This window comes from Myotis brandtii, unplaced genomic scaffold (assembly GCF_000412655.1).
Source record: "Myotis brandtii unplaced genomic scaffold, ASM41265v1 scaffold432, whole genome shotgun sequence".
Classification (NCBI taxonomy): Eukaryota; Metazoa; Chordata; class Mammalia; order Chiroptera; family Vespertilionidae; genus Myotis; species Myotis brandtii.
The window spans coordinates 164539-186871 of NW_005366520.1; the positions used below are offsets into that span (position 1 = coordinate 164539).

The 22333-nt window shown below is 39.2% G+C and overlaps 1 protein-coding gene across 1 annotated transcript in view; it reads right to left on the minus strand.

The window, feature by feature from the left end:
- Window positions 1–22333, minus strand: part of LOC102252620 — a 65659-nt gene that overhangs the window by 41930 nt on the left and 1396 nt on the right. Inside the window, exons 2-4 of the mRNA XM_005874305.1 lie at window positions 12389–12465; window positions 10502–10596; window positions 8236–8340 (exon numbers count right to left, since the gene is read on the minus strand). Of these exons, the coding sequence (XP_005874367.1) occupies window positions 8236–8340; window positions 10502–10596; window positions 12389–12465 (277 nt within the window). The remainder of the gene's footprint in view (window positions 1–8235; window positions 8341–10501; window positions 10597–12388; window positions 12466–22333) is intronic.

Sequence of the window (22333 nt, forward strand, 5' to 3'; positions counted from 1 at the left end):
TTAGCCATCATGCCACATTTACTAAAGCTGACACTGCATTTTTTTCTTTTTAGAGAGAGTGGAAGGGAGGGGGAGAGACAGAGAGAGAGAAAGATGGATGTGAGAGAGGCACATTGATTGGTTGCCTCCCACATGTGCCCTGACCAGGGCCAGGGATCGAGCCTGCAACCTAGGTACATACCCTTGACCGGCATCAAACCTAGGACCCTTCAGTTCATAGTCCGACACTCTCTATCCACTGAGCCAAACCTCCTCGGGCTGATACTGCATTCTAGAAAGATCGCCAGGTAATCTGGATGCACATTAAAGTTAGAGAAGTTCTGATTTTCCGATGTCTCATTTCCTCATTCTGCTTAACCACATGGCTCTGGCTCTTCCTAAAATAGAACCAGGCACATGCCTGTTTAGTGACGGCAATGGCTGCTCCCTCTGCCTGGAATGCGCCTCTCTCAAGTATCCACATGGCTCATTCCATCATCTCCTTTAAGCTTTGTTCACTATCTCATTGAGTCCTCACCTGACCACCCTGTGCCACTCTAACCCTTCTTCTTGTCACATATGACCACCACTTTTATGATCTGTGTGTTTCATTTCCATTGAACCCATCACTTATTAGCATACTATGCGATGTTCTTATTTGTTATGTATAGCTGCTTGTTTATTTTCTGCCTTACCTCTCTTAAACATAAACGCCCTAAGAGCAGGGATCTTTGTGGGTTTAGTTCATTGATGTATTTCAATCACGTATAACATGGCCAGGATTATAGTAGGCACTCGGTAGATATTTGTCAAATAAGTAAGGGACCAAATGAAAAAGAAAGGTCTGGACCTAAGGCTTAGGTCCTAAGCCCAAAATTTGAGGCTTTCGATTGGGCTACAGTTGAGTTGGTTCGGTTAAAGTATCCTCCATTGTCCAAGGCAGGAATAGGGTGAAATCTCCATTGCCAACTTTGCTGTTTTTGTCAAGTACAAGTATATTTCACCTATCTTTTTCACACATAAACTATGTAAAAGTGTGTAATTCTTCCCTGACCTAATTTTTTTTTAATTCCTTCTTTTTCTGAGCCCCCAGGACTCCATGATCAAAATATTCCTTTATGTTCTGAACCTTTTAAGAATATTATCTCGAATTTCTTCTTTTCCTAACTTAAAATTGGCTACCGCCCCCTAGGACAACACACGCTCTGCAGAACTCTCACTTGGGAGAAGTTTATACTTTCATAACCTACTAAATTCAGGTAGTGCCGGTGCCTTCTTTGCTCCTATTAGTTGCCTCCAGACCATTCTGCCTAACTCCTTGTTCCCATATGATCTCATTTTCTCTCCCCTGCATAGTTGTTATTAACCTCCTGATTATTCCTTCTCAGTATGTAATAGTAATGGCAAGGATCGTTGTGCAAGTCCAGACAAACTTCAGTGCTCCACTCTCCAAGCCTCCAGGAGCTCAGTGATATTCTCCATCTCTCCACCTCAGTCACCCAATTTCCATGATCACAATCTTGATTGGTATTCCCCCAGACTGATCCATCTGTGAATTACCTAATTCAAGCATTACACTTTCAAATGACAACTTCCTAAATTCAAATTATCTGCTCATCTACTTCCATTATAAGCTTTCTGATCTCATCGGGACTTCCAGATAATGCCTCTCTCAGCATTCCTGTCAGTCATCTATTGTTAATTTCATCTGTATCCAATCAAGAGTACATGATCCATAATTTTAATCACCCTTTTCTCAATATTCTGAAACCCTTTACCACTTTCTTGGCCAATCTGGAAACCTGAATGAACACAACTAAACAACTTCACTTTTTCTAGTTTCTTAAATCCTTGAGAAAACCATGCAATTAAGATTTTTTTCTCACCATGAATTCATGTCCACCATGAACTGATTCCTCAGTACTGTCTGGGAGTTCTATTATCATTTACAGTCAGATCTTTTTCCATTACCTGCCATAATTATTTCAATTTTCTGAATCTTTCTTCTCTCCTCTCTACCTGGGACTTAATGCTGCCTCCTGATTTGCCAAGAAAAAGAGAAGGATCAAGTTTGGCTTTCTCAGGAGGGCTTCTGTGACTCTCTGCTCTGCCTCAGATGAAGTTATCTGCTGTTATTATATGTTTCAAATCACCCTTTCTTCTGTTCTTATCTTTTTATTCATATAATTTATTAAAATTGTGTAGTTTTCCTTATATCAATGTCCCATACTGTCGTATGAGCTTTATATTGCTCATCGTTGCTATATCGATATCATCTATCACAGTATTTGGCATAAATGGTAGGCACTCAGTGAAGAGTGGATGAATGACCATTTTATTGTATACTATATTGCAATAATAGCCACTCTATGTGTTTGTAACAGCATCACATGATTTGTGTGCATTACTTCCCTGCAAGCCTAACAGATACATATTATTGTTCCTCTGTTACAGACAGAGGAGTAAAGACTCTGAGAAGTTTAGTGTCAAGTGTATACATAAATATGGTGGACGTGTGGTGGAGGTGGTGCACCGAGCCATGTGCTTCTCAACACACTGTCCTGAAGGCCTTCAGTCTGTCAGCCTTGGGCACGAGGAACTAAGCAACACCACCTCCTGTCTTCAGAAGCTCATAATCTGGCAGAACAGTCCAACTGTATCATTGCAATAACATGGTTGACAGGGAAGACACAGTTAGAGAAAGCCTGCTAAAGGAACACACATGCGGAGCACCCTTCCTGATTCACTGGACGAGGAGTAATCAATAATCAAGGGAGGAATCCCCTTGTGGGTGAAGACTCTCTCTGGTGACAAGCTAAGCCATCATCTATTACAGTAAGACTCTTCCTCTCATGAAATGCTCTGTGCACAAGTGGCATATCAGTTAGGTGCCTCAGGGAATTAATTCTACATCAACAATTGCCAAGAAAAAAATAAAGAACTGAAACATAAGAAGATTGTGCTAATTTTGAAACCAAACAGGAGAAAAGCAAAATAAGGGAAGACAATCTGTGCACACGCTTAAAACAGTGGCTGTAAACACCCGATGGCAGGGAGGCCATGGCTGTGTGTGACAGTGAAGAAGAAGAGCAGGTCAGCTCAGAGTCAGACGGAATCGGTTCTAATCCCAGTCCTACAACTTCCTCAGTGTGTGACTTCTTTAGGATCTCTAAGTTACCTATTGAAAAATGGCAACAATAGTAAATGCTTAACAATATTTCCAATCTCATATGATCATTGTGAGAATTAAATGATATGCTAACATGTACTTTGCTTATCAAGTGTTTAATAAATGGTTTCTATTATTTTTAATCTCTTGTAGATGTTCAGGACTGTAGTTCTCGATCAGAAGCATTTGATAAGCATGAGCCCTGAGTCAATGTTAGTCTGGGGTGGAGAACAGACATTTGTATATTTTTAAAAGCTCTGCAGAGGATGCTAATGCATAGCCACAGTAGAGCTATCGATGGAGCCTTCATGTGCACAATGATTTTCAACTTTGTGCATAAGGACTACCTGTTTAGCACATTGAAAATGCAGATCCCCAGGCCCCACTCCACAGAGTTTGTGATCTGTGGATCTGAAGAGGGATCCAGAACATACTTTGAAATATTCATAGCCATTCTGCATATGAATTGTTCTCTGTGAGCAAATTTGAAGGTCTGGCCCAAACTCACTGGAAAGGTGAGATATTTTTATGGACACATGTTGAACCCTGTGATATTTGAATTGATGCGTAGTTGATTTCTTTTAACCATGTGAATGTCAAAATAATACTTGAGTGATTCAGACCCATAACTCAGAAGTCAGATTTTGTTCTTCCTAATCACCCAGGAAGGTATGACACTAGGACTGTGAAATGCTTTTTCTCACAGGAATCCCTGCCTGTTGTCTGCAGAAAGTTAGCACAAAAAGCTGAGCAGTACAACCCTGGTAACTGAGGCCAGAAGCAGTATCAGGTGTTGTGGTCAAGTAATTTGGATTCTGGTTTTCTGTTCAGACAGGGAGCCTTTGTGGGGTGGGACTCAAAGGAGAAGCTTTTTTTGAACAGAGATGGACCAAACTGCCATCTTCCTGCCAGAGAACTAATAAGCAGGCCTCTTACAGCTGCGGCACGGCATAGAAGGGCCAGAAGGAGTCAGAAGGCACAGAACGCAGAGAGCATGTCATGCAGAAGGACCATTCCCAGGCACTAAGTGGCTGAGATGGGCATTTTTCAGAGCTTTTGGAAGAAGAGTACATTTTAAATCCCAGAATTATGCAGACAATGGAGTAGCTACAGGTTATAGAAAGACCACAGATAAAACCTCCAAAATGTCCGAATGTAAGGCAGCTCTATCCAGGGAGTTTGAGAGCTTCTATTAAAATTAATAACCTTGGCTCTGATCTAATACAGGACATACGGAGTGTGGGATGCAGAAGAGGTCAGCAGATGGCAGCACTGGACGATGTGGAAATGAATGCAAAAGACCTGAGACAGGACTATTTCCTTTAACCGCCCTCCCCCCTCCGCTTAGCAAAGGGTTTCAAGAGGAGTGCACATTCACAATGTAACTATTTGTAGTTTTTATAAACATTCATACATCCATCGCTTTTTGAAAGGAAATGGACCCTCTTGGTATGTAATAATTGCTTTAAAATACCATAAGCTTATGGATAATTGTTATAAGACAGTATTGCTCTAGAACTTTCAATACTGGAAGCATTTTTGAGAATCTTGGTGGTTGTTCAAGCAAAAGTTGAAGGTCCCTATGATGAGGGCAGGGTTGTGATGAAAAGGAAAATCATGAGTCATTTTATCAAATGTTCAAGAGAGGCAAATGACCAGAGGTCCATGGGTGACAGCAGCAAAGAAGAGTGGTACCAAATATTACACATCAAATCAGGAAAGAGTTTGCACTCAGGAGTAAAAGGAATATACCTGGAGTTAGCAATGTTGAGCTAAGAGGTTGCCGAAGTGCCTTTTGCTCTCTTAGGTCACGGAACCAGGGCACATGAGTATAAACAGGCAGTACTTGACAGGTCTTTAGGGGAAGCTATGTCCCTACTGGGTTTTGTTAGTGTAGGAAGTTTAAGGAAGCATTTGGTGAAAGAAATAAATATACTTGCCACAGAACAAGGGTTCTTGAGAGCATTGGGATAGATTCACAGGAAAATCAACTTAAAAAAAAAAGTCCAAAGGAAGAAATCACAAAGTTGTGTGTGGATAGAGGGCTTGACACAGTAGTTCCCAACAGAGGCTTGCATTTACCCAGTGACCAAGGGTAAAAGTGGTAAGTGACATAGGTGTAACAGGAGTGTTTGAGGCTGTCATCTCAGAAAGAGATGAGGCTATCAGATTCAGCATACAGATAGTATGTTCCTCTACTTGTCTGCTGTTTTTGTTTGGTGTGGTTGGTTTAAGATTTTTTTTGGGGGGGTGGGGTATGTTCCTTATGGTGAATTCTTTATAGACAATAGCAAGAAAATATTTGGCTCTTGAGATTTTAACCTCCAGGTGTAATCTAGTTACTCAATACTCTGCACAAGCTATTGAGGGCATTGAACTTGGATAAAAATAGTCTTTAATTGCAGTTCATTAGAGGTGGTTGTAGGCATTCATTTGCTCCTGAATTCTTACCTCATTATTTAACTTAATTCCTAAACAATGCAGCAATTTAGATATAATAACGCATTTGAAGGATGAGGCTATAGTAACCGTTTCAGCAGGAGAGAAGTGCAGTACGCCTAACCTCTTGTTATCAGGAGGAAGGTGCTGGGGAGGTAGGCACTATGCCTGGAGTTCTGTTCAGGGTCAGGTTGAGGGACAGTCTGGAGAAATGTGTGGCCTGCCATCATGTCAGCAGTAGAACAGCATCCTCTTTGGACAGTGATCAGCTTTCTCAAAATGCTCTAATAAATTTTTGAAACGATGAGGGATATTTTATTTTCACATTCATCATAGAACACATTAACTTCGGTAAGTCTGCAGGCTGATAAGAAGGTAGGTGATCATTGCATCATTGATGTTAAAATTATTGATAATTAAAAAAAATAATGATAGTAAAAGCCCAAGTGTTATTATACAACAACTGTGAAGAAGGTGATTGCCTGGAGAGTGAGAACAACATTATTCAGCAAAACTTGCATGGTTTTTTATTTGATAGATACATTTAAGTTATACTGCCCAGGAAGTCGTACAGCTTTATGTATTACTATATCTTTATTTTTTAAAAAATAACAGAACCCAGCTAGCATGGCTCAGTGGTTGAACATCAACCCATGAACCAGGAGGTCATGGTTCAATTCCTGGTCAGGGCACATGCCCAGGTTGCAAGCTGGATCGCCAGTAAGAGGCATGTAGGAGGCAGCTGATCAATGATTCTCTGTCATCATTGATGTTTCTATCTCTCTATCCCTGTCCTTCCCCCTATGAAATAAAAAATATATACGTTTAAAAAAATAGAGCAAAAGATAGAAACCATGTTGTTACAGGGGGAAATTGCCAGTAAGCTGGCAGACTTATCTCTGGCAGCATCTGTAGTGTGAAGTAGAGGGCTATTTTTTTTCTATCCATCTCCCAGCTGCAATGGGTCTTCAACTGTGCTCTGGGGGTGATAGTTTGCTGCCCTTCCTCGAGTGATGAGGGCTTCCTGCTTTCCCCGCAGAAAGGACATTTTCCTCCTCCAGGCCCGCACCACTGAGAGAAGTTTCCTCTAGTCACCATCCCTGCCAGCAATCTTTCTCATTAGCATCCCCTGGGAGCCTGTAGAGAAGAGACTGTAAGTGGGTGAGGATTCCCGTAGTGTCCGTGGCTCTCAGGGAGTCTTTTCTCTCACAATTTGCCTGAACATTTTGGCTGAATTCTTTCTGCCTGTGTGCATCTGGCACCCATCTCTTCCTCTCCTCATGCTATCTAACACGGGTGAAGTGTGTTCATGCCCTGTCTCTGCTTGGAGGGACCCTTTTCCATGGAACTCATCCTAGTAATTACCCTGTGAACTTAGCTCTCTGATGGATTAAAGAGAGGTTCTAATTTTGCAGTTTCTCAGGCTTGTTCTTGTTCTCAGGGTAGGCGCAACACTCCATATGTTGAAGCACAGGCAGAAGCACCTGGTGCTGTAACTTTTTAAAATATTTATTATCTTGCTCTTTTCCTGCTATGTTTGGGGTGAGATCCTCAATATGATCTCTGAATTTACCAATCTGGAGGTTTTTAAAAATTATTTTTGTTATTTTTAGTATTTGTAATTTTTTCCAGACTACTTATTTTCATATTTTTCTCTTCTTGATTTATAGTTGATGATTTTTAATTCCTATTTTTTTATTTTTTAAGGGTATCATTTCTTCCTCTATCTCTTTGATGATGTTACTGGTAAGTATACTTATGGTAAGATGATTAGATGATTGCTGTTATTTTCAATTTATTGGGAGTGAATTGTCTTTGGATTGTAATTTTTGTTAATGGATTTTCTCAACAATTCAGCAATATTTATTGAGTATTCTTTAGGATGCTAACTTGCAGCCTTTTTTTAAGAAGTTGATTTCTGTGTGTGTGTGTTCATCAACTTTCTCTAATAATTTTATTGGTCCCTCTATCCCTGGCTCCCAAGTTCAGAACAAGATCTTATTTTTGTAACTTAGAGCTCTTAATACACATATAGCAATATTGCACAACTCATCTCCAACCCAATGATGGCTTTGCCAAGGGTTGCACAGTTGCCCCTTGCCCTACTCATAGGAGAAGACCTAGGTCGGGGGTCACTGTTTTTATTAGTTCTCATCCCTGATGGCACAAGAGAATCAGTCTCTTGTCCTTGGCTGTGTAGTAATGTTTTAGTCCCTTTTATTTGCAGGATCTGATTTTCTCATGGATGCTTAAGTTCTTCCAGATCTAGAAGCCAACAGGCCTGTGACCTTAACTCTCCTTACTGCTGTGTTTTTCTTTTTTCTTTTCTATTTTGGGCCAGTGGAGATGTGTTATCAGTCTGTTTTGGTATTCTCCAGAGAAGGATAACCAATAGAATGTGTGTGTACGTGTTTGTTTGTGTGTGTGTACGTGTGTGTGTGTGTGTGTATGTGTGTATTTTATATGCATATAAATATATATTCTGTTTGTGTTTGTATGTGTGTGTGTGTGTTTGTGTGTGTATTTTATATGCATATAAATATATATTCTGTTGGCTGTTTCTGTATATATACTTATATACGTATATAGAATTATTATAAAAAGTTGACTCATAATTATGAAAACCGACAAGCCCTAAAATCTGTAACCTGTAAACGGGAGACTGAGGAGGCTTGGTGGAAGAGTTTCAATCTGAGTTTGAAGGCCTGGGAAGCAGAAAAGCTGATGGTGTAAGTTCCAGTCCAAGGCAGAATCTGAAAAAAAGGAGAAGACTAATGTTTCAGCTCAAAGAGTGTCAGGCAAAGAGAGACAATTTTCTCTTACTCTTCCTTTTTGTTCTATCCAAGCCTTCAATAGACTGAAACCCATCTACCTTTGGGAGGGTTATCTCTCTACTCAGTCTACTGATACAAATGTTCATTTTATATGGAAACATCTACATAGACATATCCAGAATTATGTTTAAACAAATATTTAAGCATCGCATGGCCCAGTCAAGTTGACACAAAATTAATTTCTCTGCTTCATTTCATTTAAAATATAGATTTTGCTGCTGAACTAAGTTTGGTGTGGGAAGAGCAGTTGAACATAAACCTATGTTTCTTGACCAGAAATCTAGATGAGATCAATTTTACACTTCCATTTAGTAACAAAACTTGGGCAAATGTACATAGTAAACTGTATGGTTAACAACACAAATAAATACTTTAGCCAGTACTACAACTTGGATAATTATACATAGTAAATAGTGCATAGAATTGTACCACAAGGGTAATGAGAATAGATAGATGATAGATATAGATAGATAGATAGATAGATAGATAGATAGATAGATAGATATAGATATAGATCCTAGTCCCAACAATTCTCCCTCTGTGGGAATTCATTATTCCTCAAATTCTTTCAAGTTCTTTAAGCTCAATGTCCCAGTCCCAACAATTCTCCCTCTGTGGGAATTCATGATTCCTCAAATTCTTTCAAGTTCTTTAAGCTCAATGTCTAAATCTCCTTGGCTATATAGTGGAGATAGTAAATAGCACTTATTTCATAGGATTGTAAAGCTCATATAAAGAGAATGGTGTCTGACTCATAGAAAGCTCTTAATAGATGTTGTCTATTGTTGTTACTATTATTTGTATTTATGTATATATACAAAATTAAATTCATGTGTGTCTTTGCTTGCACTCAGTTATTTATTCCTGGGGCAAAGCATGGAATAAGACCTAAGTAGTCACAGCCTTGTATTTTTTTGCCCTGTACCTTTACTTCTGTATACAATGTACATTAGGCTCTACCCACTAGCCTTACCATCCTAAATCCATAAAATGGTCAAGTCTGTTCTCTCACACACAAAGGGAACTTTAAATGTGGCTGTTAATGACATTATATTTAGTTTTTAGTTTTAATGACTATTAACCATATGTATTTATGCTGTTTAAAATATTATTTCGCCATTTCTAACTTTCAACATCCCTCTATGTTGAATCTTATGTCACTTAACAACTAGAAGCCACCAAGCAGAAGCTCCTGTAACTTCCCATCAAATTTACAAGTTTACCTGGATCTGTGCTTATCTCCCCTCTCTTAGCTTCAGTTTCATGGCCATTCTACCTCCTCAAGAACCTTATCAACCTTCTCTCTGTTACCATTAACCTGACCTTCTCTACTTTTGAAGTTTTCCCATCAACACTTCAAAATCAATCTCTCCAATAATAAAAACAAAAAAGTAAAACAAAAACACCTCCTCTGACCCAGGTTCACTCCTCAGCTACAAATCTATCTCTATCCTCCTCTTTACAATCAAATTTCTTGAATGAATTTTCCATGATTGCTGTTTTTATTTTCTCTCCTCTGACCATTAAACACATTTCAGCATGCTTTTGCTTTGACTGTGCCACAGTGAATGTTTTCAAGGAGGCCACCAATGTCCCCCTTGGACACTATCCAGTTCTCGTTCTACTCCCTCTCACTAGTATTTGATGTTTTTCACCAGTTCTTCCCCCGGCCACTATCATTCTCTACAGATTCCTTTTTTATCTAAAACAAAAAATGCTGTTGTTCTAGGCCTGTTCTCTCCCCTGTTTACAAACTGTCCCTAACGATCTCTCCCAGTCACTTGTACAACTTCAGTTACCATGCATGTGCTGGCAATTCCAAAACATATATCCACACTGATTTCCTGGACTTCAGACCCATAATCACCCACCTGGTTGGTTTTATCCACTTGAACTTCACAGGTACTTAAAATTCAACATATCCAAATAAAATGAATTATTTTCCCCCTAAACCGTTCTATCTTTAGAATTTAACGGTAGGTGCAGTCAGCTACTCATTTTCTCAAGCAAGAAATCTGGAGATGATCTTGAATGCTCCCTCTTCCTCACCTTTCTCACCATGCCCTATCAATTCTATTACCTGAATAGCTTTCACACTTTTCCACTTACATCCATTTCCACTGTCACAACCGTAGTCTGTACTACCATCATCCTGGTATGAGGGTGTGAGCAGCACTGAATGAGAGCAATAACCTCTTAACTACTCTTCTTTCTAACATAAAGGCAGACCTTGTTTTATTGCACTTTATTGTGCTCCACAGATGTTGCGTTTTTTACAAATTGAAGTTAAGAGCCTCCATCAGCAAAAAGATGAACTCACTTTATTGCAGTGGTCTGGAACTGAACCTGCAATATCTCTGAGGTATGCCTGTATTTATTTTTCATGTATTCATCTACTAAAAAATGTTTATGAAGAGTTTGCATGTGCAAGATAACCAAGGTGCCAGGGACTCTAACAATTTTTTTAAAAAAGAAAATGAAACTATATATCACTTTACAAATAGGTAGATGAGTAATGCATAAAACCATTATGAATCAAATAGCAATGTCTGCTACAAGGGTATTACAGATGAAATGCTAGAGCAGTTCAGTAGAAAAAATATTACTTCCATCTTAGGGGCGGAGAGGGGGGTGGGGGAGGGAGGAAGTTTCATGGAAGAGGGGATGTTTGAGCTGAACTCTACATGTTTTTGAGAATGCCGGGTTGGGAAATATAAAGGGGAGGAAGTGCGTGGAAAGGGGATGCTCTGGGAAGAGAAAACACTATGAAGTAAGACCTGTAGGGTGCGGGTATGCAAATCATTGAACCTGCGCATCAGGCAGGGTGCTAGGATGTGTTCAGGAGAAGATAGCTGAGAAATAAATGCTTAGCAAAATTCACGGGAGTGCATTGTTTCCACATTCCCTTCCCCTCTGTACATTGCATTTTATTAGGAACATACAGAGCTAGGGCCATATTTGAAATTCTTACCAAATTGAAAAAAAAATGAGATCTCTCTGGACTCTGCAAAAATTAGCTTTGACTCAGAATGATGAAATGGCCCTTCAGTGCACATTACTCATCAAGTGTAACAACTTTACCGTTTACCTGGTTCCTCCCTCCCCATGCAATGTTTACAAGAGAAAATTTTCTCTTAGGGAAGACTTCTAAGCTCCACATTACCTCCCTGTACCTTAGGAACGAATATTTAATACTTCTAGTGATCAAAATGCTATAGTTTGCTCTAAGTGGCGGTTACATAAATAAACAGAAATCTCAGCATAGAAGAATATAGATTTAAGGTAAAATCTAAAAGATTCCTTTTCATATTTACATCACAGATTTAGAGTTCTGATATATTTTCCATTGTGAGAAAGCTAGAATAAATGTGAACCTGCTACTTCAGGCTTGCAATCTGGTTCATGAATTTAAAAATTGTAATTACTATTTTAGGTATCAAATAAGTCTTTTATTTCCCTGAAACAGAGAAAACGAGCAAGAAATGTGAGAGGGCAATTGTCTCCAACTTGAATACGAAGATACTTAAATCATTTCTTGTTTCCTTTACAAAAAATATTTATATTGATTTTCTAAAACTGTAATGGACACTTGACACCTCTATTTTTCCATAAATGACTGGAAAAACACTTTTATACTTTCGACTAAAGTAGATTATTAAGAAATAGGCACTGTATATTATATAAGGAAGTATTTTGCTACTTTAATATAGTCCATAGATTATAATTGAGCATATTTAAAACAAAACACAATTATTCATTATAAATAGCAAAATCCACTCTGAACTACTAAGTTTTGTCATTTTAAATTTAAGCCAATCATTTTAAAAAGGGGATTTTCCTATAACATTTTATTATTATTATTATTTTCTAAATCTATTTAAGATTTTTTTCTTAAAAGATTTGGCATTAAAACTTCATTTATTTTCTGGATCTCATTCTCCTCACCTTTTCTGAACCTAAATATTACCTCTAGCAGGATTTTTCTTAATGAATTTAATATATCCCACTTCACATTTCTTTTCTTCAAATATGCTCAGTTCTCCTCTAAATAAATACGAAACAAAACAAATAAACAAACAAAAAACATATTGTTTTTGACTCCACTACCTTATTGAACTAAAAACCTAACCTTCCTTCCTTTATGGGTGATTTAAATTTTCTGTGCTTTATTGGTTTGTTCACTTATATCAATTTACTCTGTTCATCTATTCATTCAAAACAAATAAGCACTGCATTTCAATTACTTAAGAGCTACTTCCTTCTTATCAAAGACTTTCCTGAAGTCAATTTCCCCCTCTCCCCAGCCCTTGATCCTTTCCTTCTCTGAACTCCCATTACTCTTTTTATTCACTCTTTTGTTTCATACTTTGGTGATTTGTGTATTGTTCCCTTTAACCTTATAAGTAAAAGCTCTTGGAGGGTAGTGACTCTGTCTGTGCATCTTCTTGTCTCCTGAATGTGTAATGAATTACTTAAACAACCTCTTCTGATGACCATTCATTAAGCATCTAATATGTGCAATGTGGTCATTTCTAGAATTTATATTTCATCAGGCAGGTTTAGAGAAGGAACTCAAAATAGCATAAACAAATGGAACAAAGACTCAGAGATGAAAAAGCACAAGATGTGGTTTCACAACATATAATTTACTTTTGCTAGATAGAAGGAGCTGGGAAGGAGTGAATGAGAGAAACACTGGGAGCAGCATGTGGCAAACCATACTTATGGCTGTAGGTTAAGTCGGCCCAGGAAGTTTTTTCACCTTTCTTTTTCTGGTAACTATCCTAGGCTTTTACTACATCAGCCTCCACTGTTTGTGTAAATCCTGATGGGCCCCCTTATCTAGTGTAGAGGTATATCATGTGCCCCGGGCTTGGTAAACCATATTAACTCCATCTCTATAGTCACAGTGATTCAAGCGAAATATTTAAAGTCCTCCATAGTATTTCTTTTCTGGAGTTCACAAAGTAATTTTCCCTGGGGATGCTGGTTGCAGGGCTATTGGAGTTGCTGACAGTCATCATGCTCTGGACCTGAAGAGAGACTGCCTGAAAATAAAGCTGAGACAAGCTGAAGAAGGAAGACAAGGAAAGAGAAAAAATGACCTCAGCTAGGCCTCTGAATATAGTCATGATGAGTGCTCAATACACCCTAAACTTCTCAGTTACACAACCCACTACATGATATTCTTGCTTTTTAAGAGTTTGCTTGTTTCATTTTATTGAGCTTGAGTTTGTTTTTGTCAGTTACATTATAAAGAGAATGACGATGTTGAAAGGTAGTCTTTGTTTTTACTGTAAAGATGGAAGACTATTGATGATTTTGAGAAAAGCATTAGGTAAGCAAAATTATATCACCTTGAAAGAGGAATTTTTTAGGGGGATATAGGCAGGTTTAGGGAATTTTTAGAATTAGGGTCCATGGAAAAAAAACATAGGGCTGATGAGGAAAATAAGACATTTTTTTTTTTGGGTGGGGGGGAGATCAGCAGCCTAACTCTGTACCTAGTTAATTAGTATCCCTAATGCACATTCCTGTTAGCCTATAGTCTGTCCCTTCCTTAATTTTCTGGTCTCATAAGACCTGTTTTTTACCGAAATACTCACATTTTACAGAAGCCATAAACCATGAACAATATATAACCCCTGGAGGGGGTTATCAACACTGGCTCCAGGCCAGGCCTTTAGGTGTGGTCTCACAGCCCCCATCCCAACACATGGGGCTTTTTGCAAAGCCCTCGAAAGGTCTGGAAGTCTGATCCATATATGGGGGACAAAGAAACCAAAGAGTATAAAGAGAAAGCTTCCTCCATATTGGTTTACTCAGGATTTGGAAATAGTCTCCCCTGAGTCACAGTACTAGTACATCTGGAAATAAATGGGTTTTTCCTGTGTCACTGGGTATTCCTGTGTATTTTTCGGATACTTGGTAAATTCTGAAACATAAAAATGGTTCCCTCACTGAGAACACGGAGCCCAAGTTGCCCCCTTGAGGCATTGCTGCATGACAGCAGGTGGGTGGGCCCACTCGACCGAGCCCCTGATGACGGAGAGGAGAGGCGTGCCTCCAGTGATTTACTGTGTCCCATCCTCATCAGGCCCAGATGACCGGGCCCCCCACTTGTGTTCCAGTGGACTCCAAGGAGGACAGGAAAACCCTTTCTGGAACCAGACATCTGACTGGTGAGCTTTCCCTTGGGGGAGCAGTCCAAGTTCAGGCCTGCCTTTAGGGGCAGAAGAAGTTGCTGATCACTACTTAGGCAAATTATTTGCCTCAGTTCAGGACTTTCTGTGGGTGGAAGTCTAAACTCAGACTGACTGCTGTGTGAATGTGAGTGTGAGAGCCTGCGTGAAGTGAAAGCTACCTGGTGTTGTCCTGTGTCTCGGATAACTGGGAGGGATTACATGGTTTAACTGAAAACATGGGAAGTAGTTCCTCGAAACCTGCTGCCTTAGAATGTATGCTAAAGAATTTTAAGAAGGGCCCAGACGGCTGCCTGCAATGCAGATGTCTCTCCGTGAAATCAAGGGCCCCCATCTTATGGCCGAGGATGGAAAATACATTCATTCTCCCAAAATAATCCATTGGGGAGAATGCTCAGATCCTGGGAGAGGCAGTGCCCCTAACCAGAAACAGAAGACATTGCTGCAGTGTGAACTTTTAGTGTTGTGCACGCCTGTATGAGAGTGTGTGTTGATGTTTTATGTATCTTTGTTGTTTAATTTGTTTAAAGATGGAGCAAGTCCCACTTTGGGGAAAGCCCAGTTGTGTGTGGTGAGGCTGAACATGTGACAGAGATTTCAGGATGTCCCAGCAGCTGCCAAAAATCTTTATTCTTGGGGACTCCTTGCTCTTCCTGTCAAGGTGTTAGCACGCCAGAAATTCTTAGCTAGTGAGATTTCTGTCTTTATGTCTGTAATGTAACTTTGGCTTTTTAACTTTTAGGGACTTTAATTTGCTCTTCCCTGATTTATGATTTTGCTGTGCTGGGTTAAAATTTTAAGATTCTAAGGAAGTATAAAATTTGTAAAGGTTACAACCCAGGGAAGTTTAAACAAAGGCCAGCTAATTTCAAGCCTACCTGGATTAACAAACCATTATCTTCCTCACCTGAGGCAAAGTAGGAGGGGAAAAGAACAGAACAAAAGGGGGCCATTTTGCTCTTAGTAAAAAGCCCAGAGGTTTCCAAGTGGCAGAAAAGGAGGCGGTACTTGCCAAACTTGGCAGGATGGAGAAATTTGCAAAACCGCTCCCAGGATATGTCCATTAAACATCTGGTTGGCAGTGTTGGTATTAATGGGGACAGGGACCGGGATGGGAAGCTGGTGGTCCGTGCCTGCTTGTGATGTCACAAACCTGTGCAGGCCAGCCGAGGCAGAACTGAGGCTGGCTATGAAGCAGTTACAACTTTGTGGCTTCTGTGCCCTTGAGGGTATGGCAGTAAGGGAATGGATGGGTGGTAGGTGTGTCCTCCCAGCATTTTCTCTGTGACGTTACTAAAATATAAAAATTTAATAGCCAAATTGAAAATAATTAATTCTGTGGTCAAGACCAAGTCTTTAATGTTAAATCTGGTTTAAGTTTTGATAATCTTTAAATTGGGTATAGTTGACAGCTTTTCCGAATATAATATTTCAAGAATTGCCCTAACCAGTTTGGCTCAGTGAATAGAGCGTCAGCCTGCGGACTCAGGGGTCCCAGGTTCGATTCCGGTCAAGGGCATGTACTTTGGTTGCGGGCACATCCCCAGTGGGGAGTGTGCAGGAGGCAGCTGATCGATGTTTCTCTCTCATTGATGTTTCTAGCTCTCTGTTCCTCTCCCTTCCTCTCTGTGAAAAATCAATAAAATATATTTTAAAAAAAATATTTCAAGAATTTAACTGAGAGACAGCTTTGTGACATCTCAAGGGCCTTGAGGTGACACAAAGATTTATTCTCTCTCCCTAAAAAGAAATATGTTTTAACTAAATTCGACCAATACAATATACTTGAAATTACATAAGGAAGTAAGCTATGCAGGCTGGATTGGGTAACAAGATTAATGCTTCCATGATAATGGGCGGTTCTTGAATGAGGATGGACCACATTCCAAGGGTCCTGGGGGCATACGACTCCCAGCCAGATCATTGTGTCCTTTCCTTGAACAAAAAGGGCAATCATGGTTATTGGTCAAGAAAATGCTTTAGGTAATAATTGTCTTTAAAATCTCAAAGTTGTTAAGATATAATAAATAGATGTAACTAAAATGAAGAATTTGGATAAACGTCTTTTCAGTAATAATTATAAATATGTTAATAATGATTGTCCAGTCACTCAAGAGGAGACTGACTGTGCTCTCTGTTGGAGGAAGAGTCCAGCCTTTTAAAGGAAAAAAGCCTAAAAGAGACCAAGGGAAGACAGAGGAATGAGACCCTTGTCCTGCCTTCCCCTCCCTATGCGACCAGGGGGACGATCTGAAGAAACAGCCAAGGTGGCGATTTACAATCCCAGCCTCCCCCTTGGAAGGAGAGCTATATTGATAAGGCTCCAACCGCCATGAGGCCACTGCACAACCAGAAACCAGCTTTTCTAGGCTGCGAAAGGAGTTGGAGCAGTAGAAAAAAAAGAAAGGTAACCTGACTTAGCTGACTAGGTAGCTAGACTAAAAGAAGGGGGAATGATTTGAAAGTCGGCTGTGGCTATCTGGTAAAGGGAGCACCTGGCTAGCCCTGGTGTGCTTCCAGCAGATGTAAGATTTCCAAACCCGGGAGCTCCAGTGGGACTGAGAACCTAAATAAGGCCTTTAATATTCAGCAAGGCAAAGAAGAAGGGCCTTCCGAATTTTACCAAAGATTAAAAGATCAAATGAGAAAGTACTCTGGGCCGGACCTGTTGGGCCAAGAAATATTAAAAATTACATTTTGTCACCAATAGTTGGCCTGACATTTCAAGAAAACTGCAAAGGTAGAGAACTGGAAGGACAGAAGTGCAGAAAAGCTGTTAAAAGAGGCTCAGAAGATCTACGTACATAAAAATAAGAAGGCAAAAACAGAACACTAACATAACGTTCACAATTTTAAAACAAGTGGCCTAGGGAAGGGCTGGCCCGGATGGCCAGAAACAGAAGCCACAGCAGTAACCTTAGCATTTTATCTTTAAGGAAAATTCTGGAAGTTTAAATCCAAGCCACTAGAGCAGCGGTTCTCAACCTGTGGGTCGAGACCCCTTTGGGGGTCGAACGACCCTTTCACAGGGGTCGCCTAAGACCATCGGAAAACACATATATAATTACATATTGTTTTTGTGATTAATCACTATGCTTTAATTATTTTCAATTTGTAACAATGAAATTGGGGGTTGCCACAACATGAGGAACTGTATTAGAGGGTCGCGGCATTAGGAAGGTTGAGAACCACTGCACGAGAGGCTGGCTGGGAAGAGGCTGCTGCCTGCTCCCTCCTCCCCCTGCCTTTTCTCCAGCCTCATATGTTTATATATAATTTTCCAAAGTCTTTGGTAACTTAAAGGCTTTGGAGCATTGCTGGATTAAATAATAAACACCTAGAATATTAAAAAACAACAACACCTGAAACATTAACTGCTAGACAAGTTTTAATTCACCTGCTCTTAGCTTTTATTACAGAAGGTCTCTTGTACTTTGTTGAAGGTATATTTTCTTGAAAGTAAGAGTGCATTTAAAGTGTGTTCATAAATGTTAATCTAAGAAACACTGGCTGTTTACTTTTTAGTTATCATTGAAAAATTAAGGTTTCTAAGAATGAAGAATTCTAATACATTAAAAAAAGAGAAAGGAAAGGTCTGTACAAGTTACTGATGGTATGACAGAATGAAAGAATACTAGAGTAGAAATTCTTAATGGAAGGACTGAGGCATCGTTATGCATTTTGAAGGAAAAAGAGGTGGTTTCTAAAGGTGGTTATTTCAGGAAGTTGTAAAAATATTTTTGAAAGTTGTAATAATGTCTGTGGAAGTTATAAGAAGTTTATAAAAATAAATGTTAAAAGGAAATTGATTAACTGATACAGGCCAGTAAGCCAGGACACGCAGGACAGGGAAACCAAGATATTAAAACAGCAGTAAATTTTTCTTATTTCATACATATTATTTTTCCGTTCTAGAATGTCCTTTGGTTCTTTTTATTATTTATATTTACCTGTTTAGTTATTTTTAATTCACTGCAAGGATACATTCTTTGACTTCAGTGAGGGTACTTATAATGGCTGCTTTAAAATCCTGGTTGGCTCATTCCAACATACAGATAGTCTAGGTTTTTGGTCTCAGTTGATTTTCCTTTTTCTTGACAACATACTCTATTTTCCTGAATTTTTGTATCTCGGGTAATTTTGGATTACATCTTGAACATTATGACTATTAGGTTATGGAGACTATGAATTATACTGTTTTTCCTCTAAAGAGTATTATTTCTTTTATTTTTGCAAAAACTTATTTTGGTTGCATTTCACTTGCAAACTATTTGAACAATAATTCCAATGCTAACGGAGATCTGTTTTCTTTTTAATTGATTAATTAATTTTTATTGTTTAAAGTATTATATATGTTGAGATCTGCTTTCTTTAACTGAGCTGTTATGGATCTGCTGCACATGGGTATGGTTCAGGGATCAACCAAAGAGGTGAGCAGACAGAATTTGAGCATTTGCTGTATGTCTATTTGCATTTACCTGAGAGCCTCCTCTTTCTCAGATTCCCCTGGATTCAATAATCTGGTTTCTCAAACCGAGGAATCACTGGTTTTCCCATCACACTGACTGCAAAAACGGAAACTCATTCTACTTAATTTTCCTTCTCTGTGTGTGGATTCCCTATGAGAACCTGCATGTCTCTGTTTACTATAAAGGCCCTTTGTGTAGCTGCTTTTTGTGTGTTATGTCCAGAGCTTATAGTTGTAGTCTTTATGAAGGTCGGTCTAATAGGATCTTTTTCAGCCATTATCAGAAGCCAGTTCTTCATATTTCTTTAAAAAATGTTTATCTAGAAGACAAGTTTATTCAGACCATGAGCTCTTCATCTCTCCTCCACATATTTAAGTCCAATTAATCCTATAAGTCTAACTAGAAATTCAGTCTTCCATTGAGTTTTTTCCAGCTGCCTTGGATTCTCTCTCTCTCTCTCTCTCTCTCTCTCTCTCTCTCATCTCTTTTTTTTATACTTATTGAAGTTGTAGACAGTTTGACTTTTTTTTAAAGCAATGTAGAATCATTAAACCTCAGACATTTACTAGTAATCTTCAACTCAAATAGTTTTCTCTTAAACTCCTATTAAGTATAAACTTGTAACAACTAATATTCGAAAGCCATATTCTCATAGCTGCTTATTCTTTTAGCTCAAGAGGATCATGTGTAATAGTGGTAAGTTAATTGAATTTGGAGCCACAGGGCATAGTTTGAAGTTTACACTGTTATGCCTTAGATCTAGTAATTTTACCCCCGAGTCTCAATTTCTCCATCTGTAAAATAGGTATCCAAAAAATCCCCACTTCATAAAGAAGATATGATTGACAATACCATTAATCCAGTTACTCCAGCTCAAAAATAAATAAAAATCTTTTAAAATTGTTTCTCATATTCCATAGCCAATTTCCAAGTGTTGTATTAATTCACTCTTCTTAATTTCTTTTTCTTGTTGTCACTATGTAGTTCAGAAATTTGCATCTCTTTTGTATTCTACAGCAATAATTTCATAACTGGCTTCCTGCCTTTGGTTTTGCCTCTTCTCCTAATGCAATTCCCATGCTGCCATGGGGAGTGTTTTCTAAAAGACAAGTGTATTGCGCCACTTCCTTGCTGAAAGCCCTTCACTGGACCTGCCAAGGAGCCACGTCCAAATTTCATTGTCTGACACACAAGTCCCCTCATTATGTAACCCATTTTACTCATTTCTTACTAGTCCCCTACCTGCCTCCCAGGCCCCAGCTGACCTGAGCTACTTGCTTTTAATAACATTTTGCATGCTAGCGAGCTCATGCCTTTACATATGTTGCTTCTTTACTTGGAATGTCCTTCCTTGGAAATTTTTTTTTCTATTGTGCACAAAGGCATCTCATTGTCTAGGTATGATCTTACCCGAAAGATACTGTACACATGGCAAAAGGACCATGCCTCATAGTTGTTTTGATCCTTCGATAATGAGGTAATAGGGAAAGATAGGCACTCAAAGGATTGGTGAGTGAGAGGTCATTTATTGAATAATACAAAGCAATCTTGACTCAAGAACTAAATTCATAGTATATTATAAATGTGGTTTCAGGTTTGTATAACGGCTTCTATAAATTTCAGATTTTAAAATGGTAATGAAAAAATAATTCCAGAAGTTAAGAAAAGAACATTACCTAGATACACTATTTCAAATAGTAAAACTCTGGGAAATGAGCAAACACAGAATCTAAGTCATATGTAATAAAGTCCCATTGGCTCTTAAATGAATAAAACGTCTTAGGAAGTATGGTAGCATTGCTTTATGAACACATTTAGGGCTAATTTAAGTCCATTCCAAACATTATCTCAAAAAAGTGGGGCCTATGTCCTGTAATTATGGCTTTAATGTATTTTAAGTAAGATATGCATTTTTAAGAAATGTCTTCAAGAACATCTCAGCAAATTCCTAGGCCTTTATGTTCAATCGTTGGCTGAAGTTAGAGGGAGTCTATAATCATGCCCTCAAGATTGCTATTAGTGAGTCAAATTGACTTCATTCATTCATTCACTCATTCAACTATGTATAGAGAACCACAATGAATCAGCCGAACTTCTAGGCGTCTAGGTGCTTGGCATACAGTGGTAAACACAACAGACTAAGTCTTTCATTTCCTGGCACTTACCTTCTGGTGAGGAGAAGCATATAATAAAAAATTAATATAATCAGGTTATAATAAGAACTCTGGAGCAAACATAAGAGTTAAGGAGAGAAAGTGAAGGGGAGGAGAATGCTATTTTAGAGAGTAGTCAGTGAAGACATCTTTTGAAGGAGACATCTAAGCAGAAACTTGTGTGAAAGCAGGAGGGAGTCCTACCTGCCTAGGCAGAAGGAATGGTAAATGCAAAGGTCCTGGGAAAATGTGGTACTGAATTCTTTCTAAGAAGAAGGAATGATATGTCATATTTAAGATTGTTTGAAAAATCAGATCACATATGTTGGAACCTGGATTTCTTTATTTATTGTTATTAAAAGTAACACTTCAGGGAAACCACAATCTAAGTGTTGATTATTTCAAAATTCCTTCTTTTCCCGGAATTTTACAGATTAAAGAGTGTGTTGAGGAAAAAAAAAAAAAAGAACACTTTTCTAGACCAAGTGTCACTGAAATACCCTAGCGGTTTCCTATTGGTGGATATTTGTTGTTGTTTTGATTATTACACATTGCAATAAATTAATTTAATGGCCCGGTCCCCCAACTCACTTATTTAAAAATTCACACAGAGAAGCTTGTAGGTGTAGGAAGTGGATGGGTGAAACAACGTGGTGTATAGCGAGTCACACCCGTCCTAAAAGCCAGCACCGATTAGCTAGGATGAATTTTTAACAATCACCCATCCAGCGGCAGCAGATGTGGGCGCAGCCAGAGGGAAGAGGCCAAAGGCCGCGGCGCTGCGTTTATACTACCCCAACCAACGGGACTAAAACAGGCGCTACAGTCGGAGCTTCTCCTGCCTCCAGCTGGTGGAAACCACAAATGCGGGGCGGTGGAGGGGGAGTTTGTGCCAAGAGATGTACCAAGCGGAAAAAAAGAAAACACCACACACACAAAACACCCCGAAGAGGCGCAGTTGAGGGCTGTTGCCTCCAACTCCACGTTCTCCGTCTCCGAGACGAAGGCGCCTGGAAAGGGAGCACGACGACGCCGAGAACCGAGAAACTCCTGGCGTCCGAGGCCTCGCGGCTCGGCGGCGGCGCCG